General features: G+C 47.3%; 1 protein-coding gene across 9 annotated transcripts in view; it reads right to left on the bottom strand.

Annotated features, from left to right (window-relative positions):
• Nucleotides 1-20,457, bottom strand: part of LOC125462699 (restin homolog) — a 120,474-nt gene that overhangs the window by 81,274 nt on the left and 18,743 nt on the right. For 7 of the 9 annotated variants that reach the window (XR_009447020.1, XM_059653493.1, XM_059653498.1 and 4 more), the window contains exons 5-12: nt 15,209-15,355; nt 12,131-12,221; nt 10,560-10,655; nt 6,708-6,892; nt 6,419-6,476; nt 3,009-3,067; nt 1,633-1,849; nt 432-616 (exon numbers count right to left, since the gene is read on the bottom strand). Coding sequence is in view for 8 of the 9 variants with exons in the window: in XM_059653493.1 (XP_059509476.1) it covers nt 432-616; nt 1,633-1,849; nt 3,009-3,067; nt 6,419-6,476; nt 6,708-6,892; nt 10,560-10,655; nt 12,131-12,221; nt 15,209-15,355 (1,038 nt within the window). In the remaining variant the exon portion in view is untranslated. The remainder of the gene's footprint in view (nt 1-431; nt 617-1,632; nt 1,850-3,008; nt 3,068-6,418; nt 6,477-6,707; nt 6,893-10,559; nt 10,656-12,130; nt 12,222-15,208; nt 15,356-20,457) is intronic. The other 2 variants (XM_059653494.1, XM_059653499.1) reach the window with 2 other exon arrangements.

Below are 20,457 nucleotides of genomic sequence, written 5' to 3'. Positions count from 1 at the left end.
AAATCCATTCTTAGCTTGAAACATCTGAAGCATCACCTCTCTCCAGCACTGCGGGGTTCTCCTTACCCAATACTGACACTTGTCCTCTGTTACATCCTTTCCTATCCTTCCAGAACACCTTGTACCCAGGAATATTAAAAACCCAATCTTCTTCTCCTTTGGGCAGTCCCCTTATCACAGTAACATCAAATTTCCACAATGGCAGACGGAGTTTTGTAACTCACCAATCCAAAGTACCCCACTCCACGCAGACACAAACATGCACGGTTACCCTCAATTGCACTGTTTTACCATGTCTTTTATTTGACTTCACTAATTAGCCTATAATTCTCTATTCTATGCAAGGTGTGCACTCAGATTGTGGTACTCGCACGCACTGCCTACTTCCTTCACGCAGGGTGTGCAAAAAGTGTATGTACAGGCTCTCTTACCTTTCTCTTTCCTCTCGGTGAGCTGCGCCCTCCTGTTGATCCACCAGCCGATCCCGGGCTTCCTGAAGATCCTGTTGGATCTGCTTCAGCCTCGTCTCCAGCTCCTGATTGGTCACTTTGAGCATCTGAATCTCGGCGACAGCCTCGCCCTGTCTACTGCGCAGAGAGACAAGCTCCTCCTGTAACTGGGAACAGGAACACACCCAGGCACCGCATCCAATCAGTATTTATGAAGCTATCTCAATAGAAAATCAGATTGTCAGCTGTCTTACTGTTTCCCTCATTCTACAGGCTCTCTCGCACTATCGTTCACTCTGTTTCCTGATCTGTCTCTCTATCTCTTTCCATTTGCAACTATCTCAGTCTCTCTCTGTCTCACTTTACCTCCTTTAGTCTTTCTCTCTCTTTCACTGTGTGAGAATTGAATTGGATGGTGATTGGATCACAGTGCTAGTGTGGTCACTACCCAAGATATTCCGGTGTTCCAGTTTCCCAGAACTTCCAGTGGTGTCAGGGCACTCCCAATATTCCTGGATTCAGTCAATTAGTCCTCCAGGATCCCTGGCCAGTCGCAGACGTGGGGGCCGAATGGGGAACTGGAAGGCCCGATGGAGCTGGGGGGACTATATTCTGTAACATTGTCCAGTTGAGACACTACGGTGGCAGGTAGGAGACCAGGAGAGCAGCTCCAGACAGAGATACTTCTTGCAGCATTGAGAGAAATTGAAGCCCATGGTTCGTCATAGCTTTATGGCCAGCGTTGTGATGGGAAATTCCTTCCTAACAATGATTGGTATCACTTCCTAGGGTCATCATATCCATGTGGCCAGAGCTGGGAGGAGTGAGAAGAGGCTTTTGATAGGCCTCAATCTACTCCAGAGAGGCCGCCTCTAGATTATGAGACCTAAAAATTAACGCCAAGCTACAATGGAAATGTTTGGATAAGTGACAAAAGAGGCTTGATTTTAAACAGTGTCCTAAAGGAGGAATGAAAGCACATGAGTCAGGATTTATAGGAAGGGCTTCCCAGAACATAGATCCACAACAGCTGAAGGCAAAGCTAACAGTGGAGGAGTGGACATTTTTGGAAATGCTCAAGAGGCCAAAGTAAGGCAGGCAGCTGCTTGCTGATGGCTCTCTCTCTAATGAATGGACAATTGAGGGCCCCGGGCAGGTTTAAAAAGTGGGAGTAGCTGCTTACCTCTTTTGGAAGACGTGCCTCTCCAACACTCCATAAAGGCTCTGTTCTATCTTCGAAGACTACGTCTCCATCTTTGACAGTGCTCATGTCGACTTCCTGTCTGGTGACCCTTGACCTTTGTATTCCAAAGACTTGGACCTGCTGTGGCAGGGGTTCTTCTTCAATTGAAATGATGCGGGTCACATGGCCTGAGCTTTCCAAGTTCCTCTGAAGACTGCTGAATGGTTACAAGGTGATAAGTAACAGGGCACTATATTAATCGGAGGGCAGCCAACAGGATTTTCTTTTCTCTCTTTGAGAAAGCCAGTTCCATAAACTTAGTTTTTATGTTGTTGAGTGTTTGAAGATTTAAGATTGATCTGACTGGGGTGTGGAAAGGTATTGATTGGGTGAGTGATGCAAAGTTTTGTGAAGTGCGTGATGAAACATAAACTTAACGCACCCAATGGTCAGAGACCTGCAGCGAGTAACTCTCCTCCTGTTTCCCCAGAGCTCGTCTACCTACGAGGTACAACTCAGGAGTGTATGGAATACTCGCCACTGGCCTGGATGGGTGCAGCCCCGATAACGCTCAAGAAGATTGACACCATCCAGCACAAAGCAGTCCACTTGTCTGGCACCACATCCACTCCCTCCATTACCAACGCTCAGTGGCAGCAGTGTGTGTTATCTGGAACATTCACGAAAGAAACTCACCAAAGATCCGAAGACAGAACCTTCAAACCTGCTTGCATCCAGAAGGACAAGGGCAGCAGGTACATGGGAACACCACTGCCTGCAAGTCACTGACAATCCTGACCTGGAAATATATCACTGCTCTTTCACTGTCACTGGGTCAAAATCCTAGAATACCCTCCTTAAGGACATTATGCGTCAACCCAGAGCAGGTGGACAGCAGCGGTTCAAGAAGGCAGCTCACCACCACCTTCTCAAGGGGCAACTAGGGATGGGCAAGAAACACTAGCCCAGCCAGCGATTCCCACATTGCACTAAAGAATAAAAAACGAGAACCAGTGAAACCGGGAAACACTTTATCACACAAAAGAGCAGTGAAAATCCAGAAATCTCACACCCTGCAACAGGCTGCAGATGTTTGGGAAGGATTGGAGCTTCCACGGCTGCAGTTGGTAGATTTTCATTTGGGTATTTCAGAATTAGATCAGCGGCAGATAAATGTCAGCAGGTGAAGATTGGAATGATTGAATTGCATAGCAAAGGGGCTGAATGACCTGTTTTCGCTCCCCGACAAATTTGAAACAGATTCTAACAAGAGTTGGTCTCTAAGTATTGCAATGGTTATGTTTGGTTGTGAATGGGATAGCGTGGTGGTGGTGGTGGGGCTGAAGGGTTTCAGAAGACAGGGATCAATCACTTACCACTCAGAGCTTGTAAATCCCTGACTGGTGTCAGATCCCCACCTCTGCCTGGTCTCTTTCTGAAATGGAAAGCTAGTGATTACAAGAAATAAGCCAATTACCGTTCACTCACTGAAGACACAATGCTTCTGCAGTTGATCTAGTCCTTATGGGTCTCACCTTACCCACGCTCAACAAGATCAAATTCTACTTCTCCACAAACAATATATTTTAAATTAGAAGTTAATAGAAAACGTATACATTGTCTGAGAAGGCTGATCCTTTAAATTCATGACTCTGCACCAGGGTCACTCTAGCTCCAGCTCAAAACCCAGAGCTGGAAGCAGACAGCAAGCATCCAGGAGACCACATGTGCATTCAACAAGATGGAAATAGCCTGGTTCCATTTGTTAGACTACTATCTAAATCTAACAGAAATAAAGACATAAAGAATAGCACACTTGCAGCTCCCCAATTATTTTTGTGGAGGTCTGTCTCACTGAAGTCTCACATTTTCACCAAATCCCATCCCTAGTTCCCTTAGACTCCAAGTAAAATCTGGGCTTAATTCCCAAATTGTGTCAGGGGTCCATTCTCTCAAAACATTAATTATTCTCAAACTTTATTTTGTGGAGTCGTTGAGCATGGAAACAGTCCCTTCAGTCCAACTTGTCCATGCTGACTGAATTTCTTGAATTGAACTAGTTCCATTTGCCTTCATTTGGCCCCATATCCCTCTAAACATTTCCTATCCATGGACCTGCCTAAATGTCTTTTTAATGTTGTAATGCACCCGTCTCTGGCAGCCCTTTCCATACACTCACCACCCTCTGTATGAAAAGTCTGCCCCTCAGGTCCCTTTTAAATCTCTCCCTTCTCACCTTAAATCCAAACCCTCCAGTTTTGGACTCCCCTACCCTAGGGAGAAAGGCCTTGGCTGTTCACCTTATCTATGACTGTCATGATTTTATAAACCTCTATAAGGTCACCTCTCAGCCGCCGACATTCCAGGGATAAATGTCCCAGCCTTTCCTTATAACTCAAACCCTCCAGTCCCAGCAACATCCTTATAATTCTTTTTCCGCACCCTTTCTAGTTTAACAATATCCTTTCTTTCTATTGAAAGCCATCTCGCTCGTTCCTTAACTCTCCCAAAGAACCTCCACCCAGCACCCTATTTCCAAAGAGGCCCAATACTGTACCCAAAACCCATTCCTAGAGCTCCACGATATCCCGTGAAGAGCCTCCCCTCATCTCCCCTACCCCCGTATCACACTCTCAGCCACTCGAGACAATCCTTCTGGAAGCATCATTCGGCTATTAGGACCCTTCTTTGTCATACGTTCTACATGTATTATATTCTAGTTACTCGTATTGGGATCTATTTAAGCTAAACTGAAGGTTACATTTCTGGTTAAACTGGAAGAACCTTAGGACTGGTATTTAACATCACACTTCAAATTTAAATGGTGTACACTTTCTGTGTGTTTATATTAACATGACACTGTCAGATTGAAAGCAAAAGAGTTTTGAACAAAACATCATCCACAGCTGATTGTATCTGAAGCCAAATTGAAAGTAAACATTAAGCAATGCAAATGACCATTTGAGAATGTTGTCTCCGTCACACTCACTGGTTCTCGTACATGGGAGAAGGAGGATACCATTCTGTCTGCACACTTGCTCTGTTATCCAATCAGATCATGACTAATTGGTAACCTAAATCCACTTGCCCCCTTTTAGCCCATATCCCTTCACACTTCTGGATGACAAAAATCTATCAATGACAGATTTAAAATTTACAAGTGATCTCAATTGTCATTGGAAAAGAAAATGGCAAATGTGTCTATAAGTGTTTCCTAATTTCGCTCCTAAAAGAGCTAACATTCTGAATTAAAGATAATAAAATGTGAGGCTGGATGAACACAGCAGGCCCAGCAGCATCTCAGGAGCACAAAAGCTGACATTTCAGCCCTAGACCCTTCATCAGAGAGGGGGATGGGGTGAGGGCTCTGGAATAAATAGGGAGAGAGTGGGAGGCGGACCGAAGATGGAGAGAAAAGAAGATAGGTGGAGAGGAGAGTATAGGTGGGGAGGTAGGGAGGGGATAGGTCAGTCCAGGGAAGACGGACAGGTCAAGGAGGTGGGATGAGGTTAGTAGGTAGGAGATGGAGGTGCGGCTTGGGGTGAGAGGAAGAACAGGTTAGGAAGGCAGAGACAGGTTGGACTGGTTTTGGGATGCAGTGGGTGGAGGGGAAGAGCTGGGCTGGTTGTGTGGTGCAGTGGGGGGAGGGGACGAACTGGGCTGGTTTTGGGATGCGGTGGGGGAAGGGGAGATTTTGAAGCTGGTGAAGTCCACATTGATACCATTGGGCTGCAGGGTTCCCAAGCGGAATATGAGTTGCTGTTCCTGCAACTTTCGGGTGGCATCATTGTGGCACTGCAGGAGGCCCATGACGGACATGTCATCTAAAGAATGGGAGGGGGAGTGGAAATGGTTTGCGACTGGGAGGTGCAGTTGTTTATTGCGAACTGAGCAGAGGTGTTCTGCAAAGCGGTCCCCAATGTGCCTGTTAATCCCATACTCAGTGGCCACTTCAATTGGTTTCTCCTTATAGCCCCTATTAGATCTCTCTCATAAATTACAAACCTCCAGCCAATCACCATTTAACTTTCTAAATTCCAGGGAATACTCTATAACCCTAGTTTGTGTATGCTCTCCTTGAATTTTAACCCTTGGATTTCAGCTATCAATCAGGTAAATGCTTCCTACCCGCCCTCCCAGTCTAATGGATCCTTCCTAAAGTGCGATGCCTGGAACTGAACTCAGTATTCCAGATTATATACATCCAGGGCTTGTATAATTGTAGCATCGCACCTATTAGACCTGTATTACAAGTGGGTAAATGTTAAAACCAGGCTTTAGAGTCACTTTCTATAAATTTCATTGATATTTGACCTCCCAATCGACTTGTTCTTCCACAGGTTGTAGCTTCTCACCATTTTAGAAAGCACCTTTTTAGATCCAAACTTCTTAACCACAGTTTTGCCCACTCGCTAATCTACAAATAACCTTCTTACAACCTTTTGCTTCCATCAGCATTGTTTACATAGAAACCTCTCACTGTTTCATTTACAGGTGGTCTTCTATCCCATTATCCAAGTCATGAGGGTCCATAGTTAGCAATGGAGATCCACGTAAAATCCTTATCATTTTTTACCAAATCATTGCACTGTTTACTACGTCTGGATGACTTATGATAACTTTCTAATAACATCAATAACGTCTCTCCATTTTATAGTCATCACATTTAGGTAGCATTCTCCTTCAGGAAAATTAATTAAATATTTCTGGAAGCCCATAGCAATGTTGAATGATTTTGAAGCAGTCTATTTGCATAATTAGCCACACACTGTCCATCTCTCGTTACCTGTGGATAAACTTCAGTGAAGTGCAGTCCGTCATTGCCGGGAGGTTGATCCCGCTCTCTGGAATAAATGTAGGATTGTTATTGTTAGATATCCTCACTCACTCACACCTCAATCACACATGCCAGACCAGGTCCCACATGCCTGCTGTTTAGCAGGAATTAGTTGGGATTAGTAACTGCAGCAGCTCACTGTAACAGAGTAGTGAGGCTATACTACATGTTCACACTGTCCCTGTGTGCACACTGAGGGACATATGCTCAATATAGGGGTGTGTACAGGCTCTCTTACCCTTCTCTCTCCTCTCGGTGAGCTGCTTCCTCCTGTTGATCCACCAGCCGATCCCGGGCTTCCTGAAGATCCTGTTGGACCTGCTCCAGCCTCGTCTCCAGCTCCTGGTTGGTCACTTTGAGCATCTCATTCTCAGTGATGGACTCATTCTGTTTACTGCGCAGGAAGACAAGCTCTGCCTCTAACTGGGATGGGGAGATGCATGCATGTGATAATAAACTTTGGGGTGATAATACATTTCCTTCAATATAGGGATTATATGATGGCTTCAGAAGAGTAAATCCCATCATCCCAATCTATCCCTTGATTCCAGAAATAGGTTTGGATTTGTCACTCACCTTCTCAGTAACAGAAAATTGCTGTTACCTGTCAAATATCAATATATCACCATAAATTAGCTTATGTTCCACCCCCTGATCCTGGTATATCTGATACTATTACTTTCATTTCCCTTTACCTGAATTGTCCCTTTCCTGTATCTTCTAAGAACAATAGAAATAGGAGCAGGAGATGTGGTCCCTTGGGACTGCTCTGTCATTCAATAGGATTGCGTGGGATCTGATTGGGCTCTCACTTCCACTTTCCTGCCAGCTCCCCAGGAACTCGGACTGTTGATCAAAAATCTACCCGACTCACTGTTGAACAAAATCAGTGGCTCAATGCCCCCATTCCTCCCTGGGGAGAAGAATTCCAAACACTACTGAGCCTCACAGATAACTTTTAACCCCCTTCTCAGTCCTAAATTGGAGACTGTTATCAGACAGTCTCTCAGTTCTAGATCATACCCCTCCCCTCAGCATCAACCATGCCAACCCCCATCATCATCCTCTACAACTGAATACAATCGCCTCTCATTCTCATCTCCCATGGGTGGATATTAAGTAAAACTGTGCAATTTTTCCTCATAAAAATTTTTCCTCAGGCCAGGAACCAGCCCATTGAGCTTTCTCTGACCTGTCTCTAATGTAAGTATATCCCTCCTCAATAGGGAGACCAAAACTGCCCTCCATAATCCAGGGTCATTGATGTCCTGTACATTTGAAGCACTATTTTTATGCTCCATCTCCCTTGCACTGAAGACCAATATCCCATTTGCCTGAATTACTTGCAGGACCAGCAGGTTGGATTATAGTGATTGGTGTAAAAGAACACCCACATCTCTCCATACCATGGCACCCTACCTTCCACTTAAATAATATTCAGCTTTGCAAAGTGTGCATCTTCCACCATTGCATTCCATCTGCCACATTTTTTTTGTCCACTCTCCTAATATATTGATGCCACTTCACAGATTCTTTGCAACTCTCTCATAACATACTCTTTGCTCTATCTCTCCACCATCAGCTGTGATACTATCAACCATGTTACCCAACTCGCGAGTGTGGATTATAAATAGCTGAAGCCCCAGCATTGGTCCAAGTGGGGCTCCACTGGTTACAATCTGCCACTTTGAAAATGATCCATTTATCCTAATCCTGTTTGCTGTTTGTGAGCCAACCTTCTGTGCGCCCTGACATATTGCCCCCACAGCATGACCTCTGATCTTGTGCACTAACTTTTCATGAGTTGAATTTGGTCTCAAACCGTGGCTTGACCACACAAGTGCAGCCAGCCCTGTTCACCTGAATGCTTCTGCTACTACAGGCAACTTGTATCCTTCTGTACACCAAAGACGCAGTAATTCACAGTGTCCTTGTCAGCAGGAAAGGAGAGAGAGCTAGCTATTGCGTGCACAGCAACCTCTCAATCAGGTTGCCAGTGGTTGGGGGGCAGAATCTTCTGCTGTTGTTGGTGTTGAGAAAGGAAGGAGGGGTATATAATCGGGTGGGGTCATGGTGGGCCAGGTCTCTTCCTCCTTCCAGCTCCATCACAATCAAGTTCTAAGCAGAAAGGCCCACAATCAATCTTCCTGTCCCACTGTCAATACAGACGCTTGAGTGTACCCTTGAGAACAAATAAGGGCCCGCAGCCTCCCAGAACCTGGATTAACCTGGCTGCATGGTGAGTGTACTCTCTGAGCATCTTGTAACTACAGGCACCCAGGGGTGGGGTGTCCCTCATTCCAGACAATCTGTGCCTGAGTGAGGGACTGGATATCAGGAAGGTGTGGGTAGGGGCAGTGGTTGGTGGTCGCCATCCGCCTGGCCTTGCATCTAGGGTGGCACGGTGGCTCAGTGGGTAACACTGCAGCCTCACAGCGCCAGGGACCCGGGTTCGATTCCACCCACGGGTGACTGTCTGTGTGGACTTTGCACATTCTCCCTGTGTCTGCGTGGGTTTCCGCCGGGTGCTCCAGTTTCCTCCCACAGTCCAAAGATGTGCAGGCTAGGTGGATCGGCCATGCTAAATTGCCCGTAGTGTTCAGGGGTGTGTGGGTTATAGGGGGATGGGTCTGTGTGGGATACTCTAGGGGGCGCTGTGGACTTGTTGGGCCGAAGGGCACACATCAGGGAATCTAATCTGACCCCACCCATCACTGGCTCCGTCCACGCTCCTATGACCCTCACCCTGAGGAAATGCTCTCTCCATGCCTACCACAATCCTGGCATCCACTGGGTGCTTTTCCAGTACCAGCCTCAACATTCTCTGTGGTACTGCTGAGTGCACCAGCTACAAGATGCCCTGCAGAAATTCACCAAAGATTATCAGACAGCACTTTCCAAGCCCATGACCACTTCCACCTAGACGGACAAGGGCAGCAGATACATATGGGAACACCACCCCTTGTAAGTTCCCCGCCAAGCCACTCACACCCCTGACTTGGAACTATATCACCGTTCGCTCACTGTTCCTGGGCCAAAATCCTGGAATTCCATCCCTAAGGGTATTGTGGGTCATCCTACAACATGTGGGCTGCAGCAACTAGCCATGATCCTAATGAATGGAGAAGTAGACCAGGTGGGCCAAAAGGCATATTATGTATTTTGCTAATAAAATGTGAGGCTGGTTGAACACAGCAGGCCCAGCAGCATCTCAGGAGCACAAAAGCTGATGTTTCGGGCCTAGACCCTTCATCAGAGGGGGGGATGGGGTGAGGGTTCTGGAACTCCTGCAGTGCCACGATGATGCCACCCGAAGTTTGCAGGAACAGCAACTCATATTCCGCTTGGGAACCCTGCAGCCCAATGGTATCAATGTGGACTTCACCAGCTTCAAAATCTCCCCTTCCCCCACCGCATTCCAAAACCAGCCCAGTTCGTCCCCTCCCCCCACCGCACCACACAACCAGCCCAGCCCTTCCCCTCCACCCACAGCATCCCAAAACCAGTCCAACCTGTCTCTGCCTCCCTAACCAGTTCTTCCTCTCACCCATCCCTTCCTCCCACCCCGAGCCACACCTCCATCTCCTACCTACTAACCTCATCCCACCTCCTTGACCTGTCCATCTTCCCTGGACTGACCTATCCCCTCCCTACCTCCCCACCTATACTCTTCTCTCCACCTATCTTCTTTTCTCTCCATCTTCGGTCCGCCTCCCCCTCTCTCCCTATTTATTCCAGAACCCTCACCCCATCCCCCTCACTGATGAAGGGTCTAGGCCCGAAACGTCAGCTTTTGTGCTCCTGAGATGCTGCTGGGCCTGCTGTGTTCATCCAGCCTCACATTTTATTATCTTGGATTCTCCAGCATCTGCAGTTCCCATTGTCACTTATGTATTTTGCTTCCTAGTCAACAAAGCTGCTGTTTCCCTTTTAGCTGGCTCCTGAGACTTTCACCCAGACCATTGGTCTTAAACTTCAGATTTTCCACCAGCTCCCAGTTTATCAATTTTCCATCGCAAGGGAGGGGAACCCAGGGTGCACGTGGAGGGGGCTATTTAACATTAACACCTGGGGAGCAGTTCCGGCTTACCTGTGCCTGAGCTTGTGCCAGATGTTGTACTTCCTCCTGTTTGCTGTCTAACTCCTTCTGCAGGTCCTGGCTCTGAGCATGGAGCTTCACAGTATTCTAAAAGCACAGAGAGAACAGAACAGTCATCCTGGGCGGTGCATGCTGCCTGTGTAATCTCGGATTGTGTAGCGGGCATCACGTTTGAATCAAAATCCAGCCGGGGTGGGGGGGATCTCTTATCCCACTTTTGCAGTTTGATAATTTGACCAAATTTTGGAAATCAGTCTTTGATCACATTTTGTTTCAAAGCATAAACCCATATAAATTGATGATTGTTTTATAAACTTCAATAGCTTACTTCACTTCTAACAAAAGCTTTACAAAAGCTTGATAACTACGTTTGAAAGTGTATCACAAAAGGTACCTCAGTGAGTTCGCTCACAGTCACTATTGGCTGCAACAGTTGCCCCTTACAGGTTAAAATATCCACATGCCTGTTTTATCATATCATTACATTAAAAATACATTTTTCTATAACGCAGTAACAATTACTTCCTCCCAAATAACTTATATACAGGGGGTCCCTGATTTACGAACATCTGATTGATGAACGCTCCAATTTAGAAACACGATCTCGTACAGGGGTGTCATTTCAAAGACCCAGCGATACAAACATTTCTTGTGCTTACAAACAGCTGTTTTACATCATCCTGCACTGTGGTCTGATTTGCATACAAATCGACTTGCAAACTCAACCCATTTGCAACCTGAGAGCTGCTGGTAAATAATGGTGGTAGTTATGTTAAGACACACTTAATGATTGCTAAGGTTCTGCACGATCGATGTGGTCTGCCCCACAGCGTTGCTCTTTATTTATGAGCCTGAATCAAATTTAACTCCTGTGTTTCTGAATGCTTCACCAATGTACAAACAAGGCTGGAGTAAGTAACACAGTTTTTGGAACAGCAATGCTGAGTGTCCCTTCTACAAGTTGACCTTTTCACACACTAGCCTTTACACTTCACCAAAATCAGAACAACAGAAAGTTAAAAAGTTAATTCTTTGCACCTTCCAGGGATAGAAGCGCAGAAAGTGATCTTCAGTATTTAACAGCTCGCCTCTGGTTACTTGAGGTTGGGGTTTATTGTTTGAACAAGTTTTAGGCAATTCAAACAGTGTTAGCCCAGAGGCTGATTCTATTTGAGAACACGGCAATGATTTTTAGGGAGAAAATCTGCCATCCTTACCTGGCCTGGCGTACGTGTGACCCACAGCAGTGTGTGTTTGATTCTTAACAGTCCTCTGGGCGATTAGGGATGGGCCGTAAATGCTGATCCAGCCAGCGACACCCACATCCCACAAAAGAACAAGGAAGAGTTGTTATGTGAGATGTACCAGGTTGTAATTTTACTCTTACTTAATTGAAACGGTATTCTTTCCCTGTGCCACTCTGTATCAATCTCAAACGCGCACACCCCTAACTAACTACACCAATGCTGTGCTACTTAAACCCAGTGAGGAGCATCTCAGTAATAAAACTGAGACCCTCACCAGCTTCATTGAGGACTCAGCCTGACAATTATATTACTCACTTCAGTCTCGATCCGATCTTTCTCGTTGTTGATTTGGAGCTCCATTTCCTCGTAGAGCTTCTGAACCTCGGTATTGTGCTCCACCATCTTCCTGTGTCAGAAGTAGAGATGGTCAGTTCTAAGCAGGGCACCCCAGGTCCAAACACCCGATAGTTACAGGGATGGTGGATCAGATAGCTTCCTGAACCCATAATCTTGTCAATCCCCCAGTCATAAAGCTGGGAGTGAGGCCCCTTTCAATCACCATCCCATAGTCGCTGATGAAGGGTCGAGGCCCGAAACGTCAGCTTTTGTGCTCCTGAGATGCTGCTTGGCTGTGTTCATCCAGCTTCACACTTTGTTATCAAGAAGGAAATAGATGTGTTTCTGTCAGGTGGCACAGTGGCTCAGTGGTTAGCACTGCTGCCTCACAGAACCAGGGACCCAGGTTTGATTCCACCCTCAGGCGACTATCTGTGTGGAGTTTGCGCATTCTCCCTGCGTCTGCGTGGGTTTCTCCCCACAGTCCACGGATGTGCAGGTTTGGGTGGATTGGCCATGCTGTAGTTTCCAGGGTGTACAAGCTAGGTAGGTTAGGTTTGGGAAATGTAGGGTTGTCGTGGAGGTGGGTCTGAGTGGGATGCTTTTTGGAGGGTCAGTGTGAACTCAAAAAGCCAAACGGCCAGCTCCCACACTGTCGGGATTTCTATGACGAAAAGCGAGATAAAGAGATATGGGAGGAGGCAGGAGTCTGGAGTTGAGAGCAGGATAAGATCTGCCATTATTGTGGTAAATAGTGGAGCAGGCTCTAAGGGCTGAAGTACCTACCCCTGCTCCCAATTCCTAACTTCTTATGTAATTAGCTAATTGAGGTAAGCCTGTACTGGGTGAGTCCCAGTGTGAGAGATGGCGTCCGGCTCAGTAGGGCAGCTGGAAAATACGAGAATGAGGGGCACTGTTGGTGGGAGATCCTTCATCGGGCCCCCAGTCTGTAAAGAGGTAACAAAGTGTGGAGCTGGATGAACACAGCAGGCCAAGCAGCATCAGAGGAGCAGGAAAGCTGTCGTTTCGGGCCTAGACCCTTCATCAGAAAAATGTAGAAAGGTAAAAAGGTAGCCAGGTATTAAATGCCATCTTTACCATGTTGAGTGAAGACCACCCACCACTGCCAAAATACCAACAACAGAGTGCAGAGGCCCTTGAATGGCCACTGATTGGTCAATTAGAGGCCTTGCTTAGAGCCTCCGACCTCATGGTAAAGACATGAATACAGTCAGCCTGTACAGTGCTGTCAGCATGGCTCGCAATTTTATACTCCCCCTTTACCAGTTCAATGCCAGGGAGTGCTATCACATTCCACCCATACACCCATCTGAGTGATCACTGAAGTCGTACCCATCAATATAAAGTGTGTCACCTTCTATCAGGCAAAGTAGATGTTTCCAACGCCTTTCCATGAAGCTTCCCTCAAGGACCAATGAAACAAAAGGATTTGACATTCTCTCATTAGGGCTGAAAGTGATATTGGAGCTGTTTCCACTGCCACCAGGTCACCGCCGTGTTCTGGCCCAACCACTGATGTGGTATAAATCTTTGCAACTTCTTTACATCATACAGTACAGAACAGGCCCTTTGGCCTTTCAAGTATATACTACGCCCTCCACTAGCTCTACTGCTCCACACTCGGCTCATAGCCTTGGATGTTATGGCACTTCAAGTGTTCATCCAAGTTTTTTTTAAGAGTTTAGGAGGTTTCTCAGCCTCAACTACTGCCCCAAGTCTCCACTTCAGATCTCTACCACCTTCTGGGTGAAAATATTTTTCTTCAAATCCTCTATGAACCTCTCGCCTTTCACTTTAAAATAACACCCCCTTATTTACCCTTCTATCCAACCCCTTGTCCCTGCCCCTGATAATCTTACACACTTTCTCTGCTCCGGCGTAAACAACCTGAGCTTATCCAGCCTCTCCTTCCTCACTGAAACGCACCATCCCAGGGAGAATGCTGGTGGATCTCCTCTGCACTCCCTTCCACCTGTAGTCCCATCCTTCCTATAACAAAGTGGCCAGAACTGTACACAATCTTCTAGCTGTGGTCTGACAATAATTCTGTACAGCTCCAGCATAATCCCCTTTCCCTTATAATCGACACCTCAAATGAGAAAGGCAGTGTCCCAAACGCCTCCCTAACCACCCCATTAACCTGCCCTGCTACCTTCACGGGTTTGTGGATAACAACCCCAAGATTGTTCTCTTCCTCTGAGCATTCTAGTGTCCAGCCATTCATTGAATACTGAGTCAACAGTTTGGGTATTTTCACTCAACCCCTTCACCCAACTGATTAATATAGATTAGACATAGTTGAGGCCAAATTCTGATCCTCATGGCACTCTGATAAATACAATGCATCAGCCCAAAAATGTCCCATTCATTCCTATTCAGTTTTGTGGCCAGTAGCCTAACTTCACTCTATGTTGGTACATTACCTCGAATCCAGGGAATTCTGTGTCATAACTGAGGGACCCTTTATCAGCTAATTTTTGTAAACACACATTACACCACCTCTACCAGCTCCCCATTATCAACCCTTCACATTATATCCTCAACAGAAAGCTCTAACAAATTTGTAAAGCCTAGTTTTCCTTGCATCAATTAGTGTCAATTCTGCTGAATGATGTGATTTTTGAAGTACTCTGTTGTCACATCGCGAATGCCAGCAGTTTGCTGGTTGATATGAAACCAACTGGCTGTGACATACCAACATTCTCTATTCTTGTTTTCTATAAATAGGACAGTTCTGCATCTCATCTTTTCAACTCTTGCAGATGGCACTTAGAATGTAAGGGATTCTGGATGATCACAAACAATGCCTCCGAGGTAACAAGGTGTAGATCTGGATGAACACAGCATGACAAGCAGCATCTTAGAGCAGGAAAGCTGATTTTTTTGGTCTTAGGCCCTTCAACTTTGTAGCGACAGATTGAATTCAGTAAGTTTTTGACAAACATGCAAGTCTGCATTTATACAAATGTTCTACAAAGAATCTGTCCCGCAGTTGATACAGGAGGGAATAAAACAAATGGACACTGAATTACTCACTTTTTCAGGGTCCGTTCCAAATCGTCCTTCTCACTCTGAGCATCCTGGAACCGAACAGTGACCTTGGAGAGGAAATCTTCCAGGTGACCAAGTAAGTTGGGCTCATTGCGTCGAAGTTGGACCCACAATTTCCATATCTCCGCCTCACTGAGAGGGCACAACATCAGAGAAAGGAACAGCGTCAGATCATACACCACACACTGAAGCACACCGACACACCCCACACTGTAACACACCGACACACCTCACACCCCAAACTGTAACATACCGATACACCCCACACACCTCACTGTAACACACCGATACACCCCACATCGAAAAACACCAATACACCCCACACTGTAACACACCGATACACCCCACACTGCAACACACTGATACACCCCACACTGTAACATACCAATACACCCCACACTGTAACACACCGACACACCTCACACCCCAAACTGTAACATACCGATACACCCCACACACCTCACTGTAACACACCGATACACCCCACATCGAAAAACACCAATACACCCCACACTGTAACACACCGATACACCCCACACTGCAACACACTGATACACCCCACACTGTAACATACCAATACACCCCACACTGTAACACACTGATACATCTCACCCCCCACACTGTAACACACCAATACACCCCACACTGTAACACACCGATACACCCCACACTGCAACACACTGATACACCCCACACTGTAACATACCAATACACCCCACACTGTAACACACCGATACATCTCACCCCCCACACTGTAACACACCAATACACCCCACACTGTAACACACCGATACACCACACACCCCTCACTGTAACACACCGATACACCCCACACTATAACACACCGATACACCCCACACTGTAACACACTGATTCACCCCATACTCTAACACACCGATACACCCCACATCCCACACTGTAACACACCGATACACCCCACACCCCACACTGTAACATACCGATACACCCCACACTGTAACACACCGATACATCCCACACCCCACACTGTAACACACCGATACATCCCACACTGCAACACACTGATACACCCCACACTGTAACATACCGATACACCCCACACAGTAAAACACCGATACATCCCACACCCCACACTGTAACACACCAATACACCCCACACCCCACACTGTCACACACCGATACACCCCACACTCTAACACACCGATACACACCACACCCCTCACTGTAACACACCGATACATCCCACACCCCACATTGTAACACACCGATTCATCCCACCCCCACACTGTAACACACCGATAAAGCACACACTCTAACACACCGATACACCCCTCACTGTAACACACCGATACACACCACACCCCTCACTGTAACACACTGATATACCCCACACACCTCACTGTAACACACTGATACACCCCGATGCATCCCACACCCTACACTGTAACACACCGATTCATCCCACCCCCCACACTGTAACACACCGATAAAGCCCACACTCTAACACACCGATACACCCCTCACTGTAACACACCGATACATCCCACACCCCACACTGTAACACACCAATACACCCCACACTGTAACACACCGATACACCACACACCCCTCACTGTAACACACCGATACACCCCACACTGTAACACACCGATACACCCCACACTGTAACACACCGATACACCCCACATCCCACACTGTAACACACCGATACACCCCACACCCCACACTGTAACATACCGATACACCCCACACTGTAACACACCGATACATCCCACACCCCACACTGTAACACACTGATACATCCCACATCCCACACTGTAACACACCGATTCATCCCACCCCCCACACTGTAACACACCGATAAAGCCCACACTCTAACACACCGATACACCCCTCACTGTAACACACCAATACATCCCACACCCCACACTGTAACACACCGATACATCCCACACCCCACACTCGAACACACCGACACACCCCACACTGTAACACACCGATTCATCCCACCCCCCACACTGTAACACACCGATAAAGCCCACACTCTAACACACTGATACACCCCTCACTGTAACACACCAATACATCCCACACCCCACACTGTAACACACCGATACATCCCACACCCCACACACTAACACACCGACACACCCCACACTGTAACACACCGATTCATCCCACCCCCACACTGTAACACACCGATAAAGCCCACACTATAACGCACCGATACACCCCTCACTGTAACACACCGATACACCCCTCACTGTAACACACCGATACATCCCACACCCCACACTGTAACACACCGATACACCCCACACCCCTCACTGTAACACACTGATACACCCCGATACACCCCACACCCCACACTGTAATACATCGAGTCATCCCATCCCCACACTGTAACGCACCGATAAAGACCATACTCTAACACACCGATACACCCCTCACTGTAACACACTGATACACCCCACACCCCACACTGTAACACACCAATACACCCCACACCCCACACTGTCACACACCGATACACCCCACACCCCACACTCTAACACACCGATACACACCACACCCCTCACTGTAACACACCGATACATCCCACACCCCACACTGTAACACACCGATTCATCCCACCCCCCACACTGTAACACACCGATAAAGCCCACACTCTAACACACCGATACACCCCTCACTGTAACACACCGATACACCCCACACCCCTCACTGTAACACACCGATACACCCCACACCCCTCACTGTAACACACTGATACACCCCACACTGTAACACACCGATACACCCCACACTGTAACACACCGATACACCCCACACCCCTCACTGTAACACACCAATACACCCCACACCCCTCACTGTAACACACCGATACACCCCACACCCCTCACTGTAACACACTGATACACCCCACACTGTAACACACCAATACACCCCACACCCCTCACTGTAACACACCGATACATCCCACACCCCACACTGTAACACACCGATACACCCCACACCCCTCACTGTAACACACCGATATACCCCACACCCCACACTGTAACACACTGATACACCCCACACTGTAACACACCGATACACCCCACACCCCTCACTGTAACACACCGATACACCCCACACCCCACACTGTAACACACCAATACACCCCACACCCCTCACTGTAACACACCGATATACCCCACACCCCACACTGTAACACACTGATACACCCCACACTGTAACACACCGATACACCCCACACCCCACACTGTAACACACCAATACACCCCACACCCCTCACTGTAACACACCGATACATCCCACACCCCTCACTGTAACACACCGATACACCCCACACCCCTCACTGTAACACACCAATACACCCCACACCCCTCACTGTAACACACCGATACATCCCACACCCCTCACTGTAACACACCAATACACCCCACACCCCTCACTGTAACACACCGATACATCCCACACCCCTCACTGTAACACACCGATACACCCCACACCCCTCACTGTAACACACCAATACACCCCACACCCCACACTGTAACACACCGATACATCCCACACCCCACACTGTAACACACCAATACACCCCACACCCCTCACTGTAACACACCGATACATCCCACACCCCTCACTGTAACACACCGATACACCCCACACCCCTCACTGTAACACACCGATACACCCCACACCCCTCACTGTAACACACCGATACATCCCACACCCCTCACTGTAACACACCGATACACCCCACACCCCTCACTGTAACACACCAATACACCCCACACCCCTCACTGTAACACACCGATACACCCCACACCCCTCACTGTAACACACTGATACACCCCACACTGTAACACACCGATACATCCCACACCCCACACTGTAACACACCAATACACCCCACACCCCTCACTGTAACACACCGATACACCCCACACTGTAACACACCAATACACCCCACACCCCTCACTGTAACACACCGATACACCCCTCATTGTTATACACTTGTGGACCCGCACTCCTTTACTGAAACCATCAACATTTCCACAAGGAAATCATAGTCCAGACTCATAGCGTTAAGCACTCGAAATAATTAAAGATAACATTCACCTCAGAAAACAATTATTTGGGATAAAGTTTTTCATCACATCAAAAATTTTAGTTTGATCAGGAATTGTCAGCTCGATTTCTGAATATGAAATCTTGTTTGCAACCTGGCTGGAGTTCTGTGTCATGGTAGCAGAATGACCCATTGTTTGGAGTATTACTAATGTGGCTGACATGGATCTCTGGAAGGCATTTGATACAGTGCTATACAAAAGATTTGTGCGGAAACATATAGGTCATGGGGAGAATGGACAAACTCCACACAGACAGATTCCTGAGGTTGGTATTGAGCCCAGGCCTATGGTGTTTTGTGGGTGCCATCAGCTTCATTATTCTATCAGCATCACTGAGGTTGGTATTGAGCCCAGGCCTATGGTGTTTTGTGGGTGCCATCCGCTTCATTATTCTATCAGCATCACTGAGGTTTCCCATTGAATGATTCTTGTTCATCATATCTGCCTCTCTCCAAGGTGTTCACTTATTCCTACAACATGGTGTCCACACCTGTACACAGGACTCCAGCTGAGGTCGAGCAAGTGTCCCTTGTGCGTGACCCTGGTTTGATTCCCCTCTTGGGGATACAGTCTGTGTAGAGTTTACACGTTCTCCCAGTGTCTGCGTGGGTTTCCTCCCACGGTCCAAAGATGTGTAGGTTGGGTGGATTGTCCATGCTAAATTGCCCATAGAGTAGAGGGATGTGCAGGCGAGGTGGGTTAGCCATGGAGAATTGCGGGGTCGGGGATTGGGTCTGGGTGGGGTGCTTGTCAGAGGGGTGGCGTGGACTCACTGGCCCTGCTTACATATCATAGGGATTCTATGATTCCAGATTGAGACTGTTCTCCTTGAGAGAAGGAGCAGAGGAGGTTTGAGAGAGGTCTTTTTTACAAAATCATGAGCTGGCCTAGATGGAGAAGCTGCTCCCGCTCATAAAAGGAACAAGAATGAGAGGCAACAGGTTTAAAGTGATGTGCAAAACAAGGAAATGTGAAGTGAGGAAAAGCTTTTTCACGCTGTGAGTAGTTAGGGTGTGGGGTGCACTGCCTGGAAATGTGGACGAGGCAGGTTCAAAGGAGGCAGTTAAGAGGATATTGCATGGTCATTTGGATCGAGATGGTGTGGAAGGAGATGGG

The sequence above is a fragment of the Stegostoma tigrinum genome, chromosome 21 (assembly GCF_030684315.1).
Source record: "Stegostoma tigrinum isolate sSteTig4 chromosome 21, sSteTig4.hap1, whole genome shotgun sequence".
In the NCBI taxonomy this organism is placed as follows: Eukaryota; Metazoa; Chordata; class Chondrichthyes; order Orectolobiformes; family Stegostomatidae; genus Stegostoma; species Stegostoma tigrinum.
This window is presented reverse-complemented; position numbering and strand designations above follow the sequence as displayed.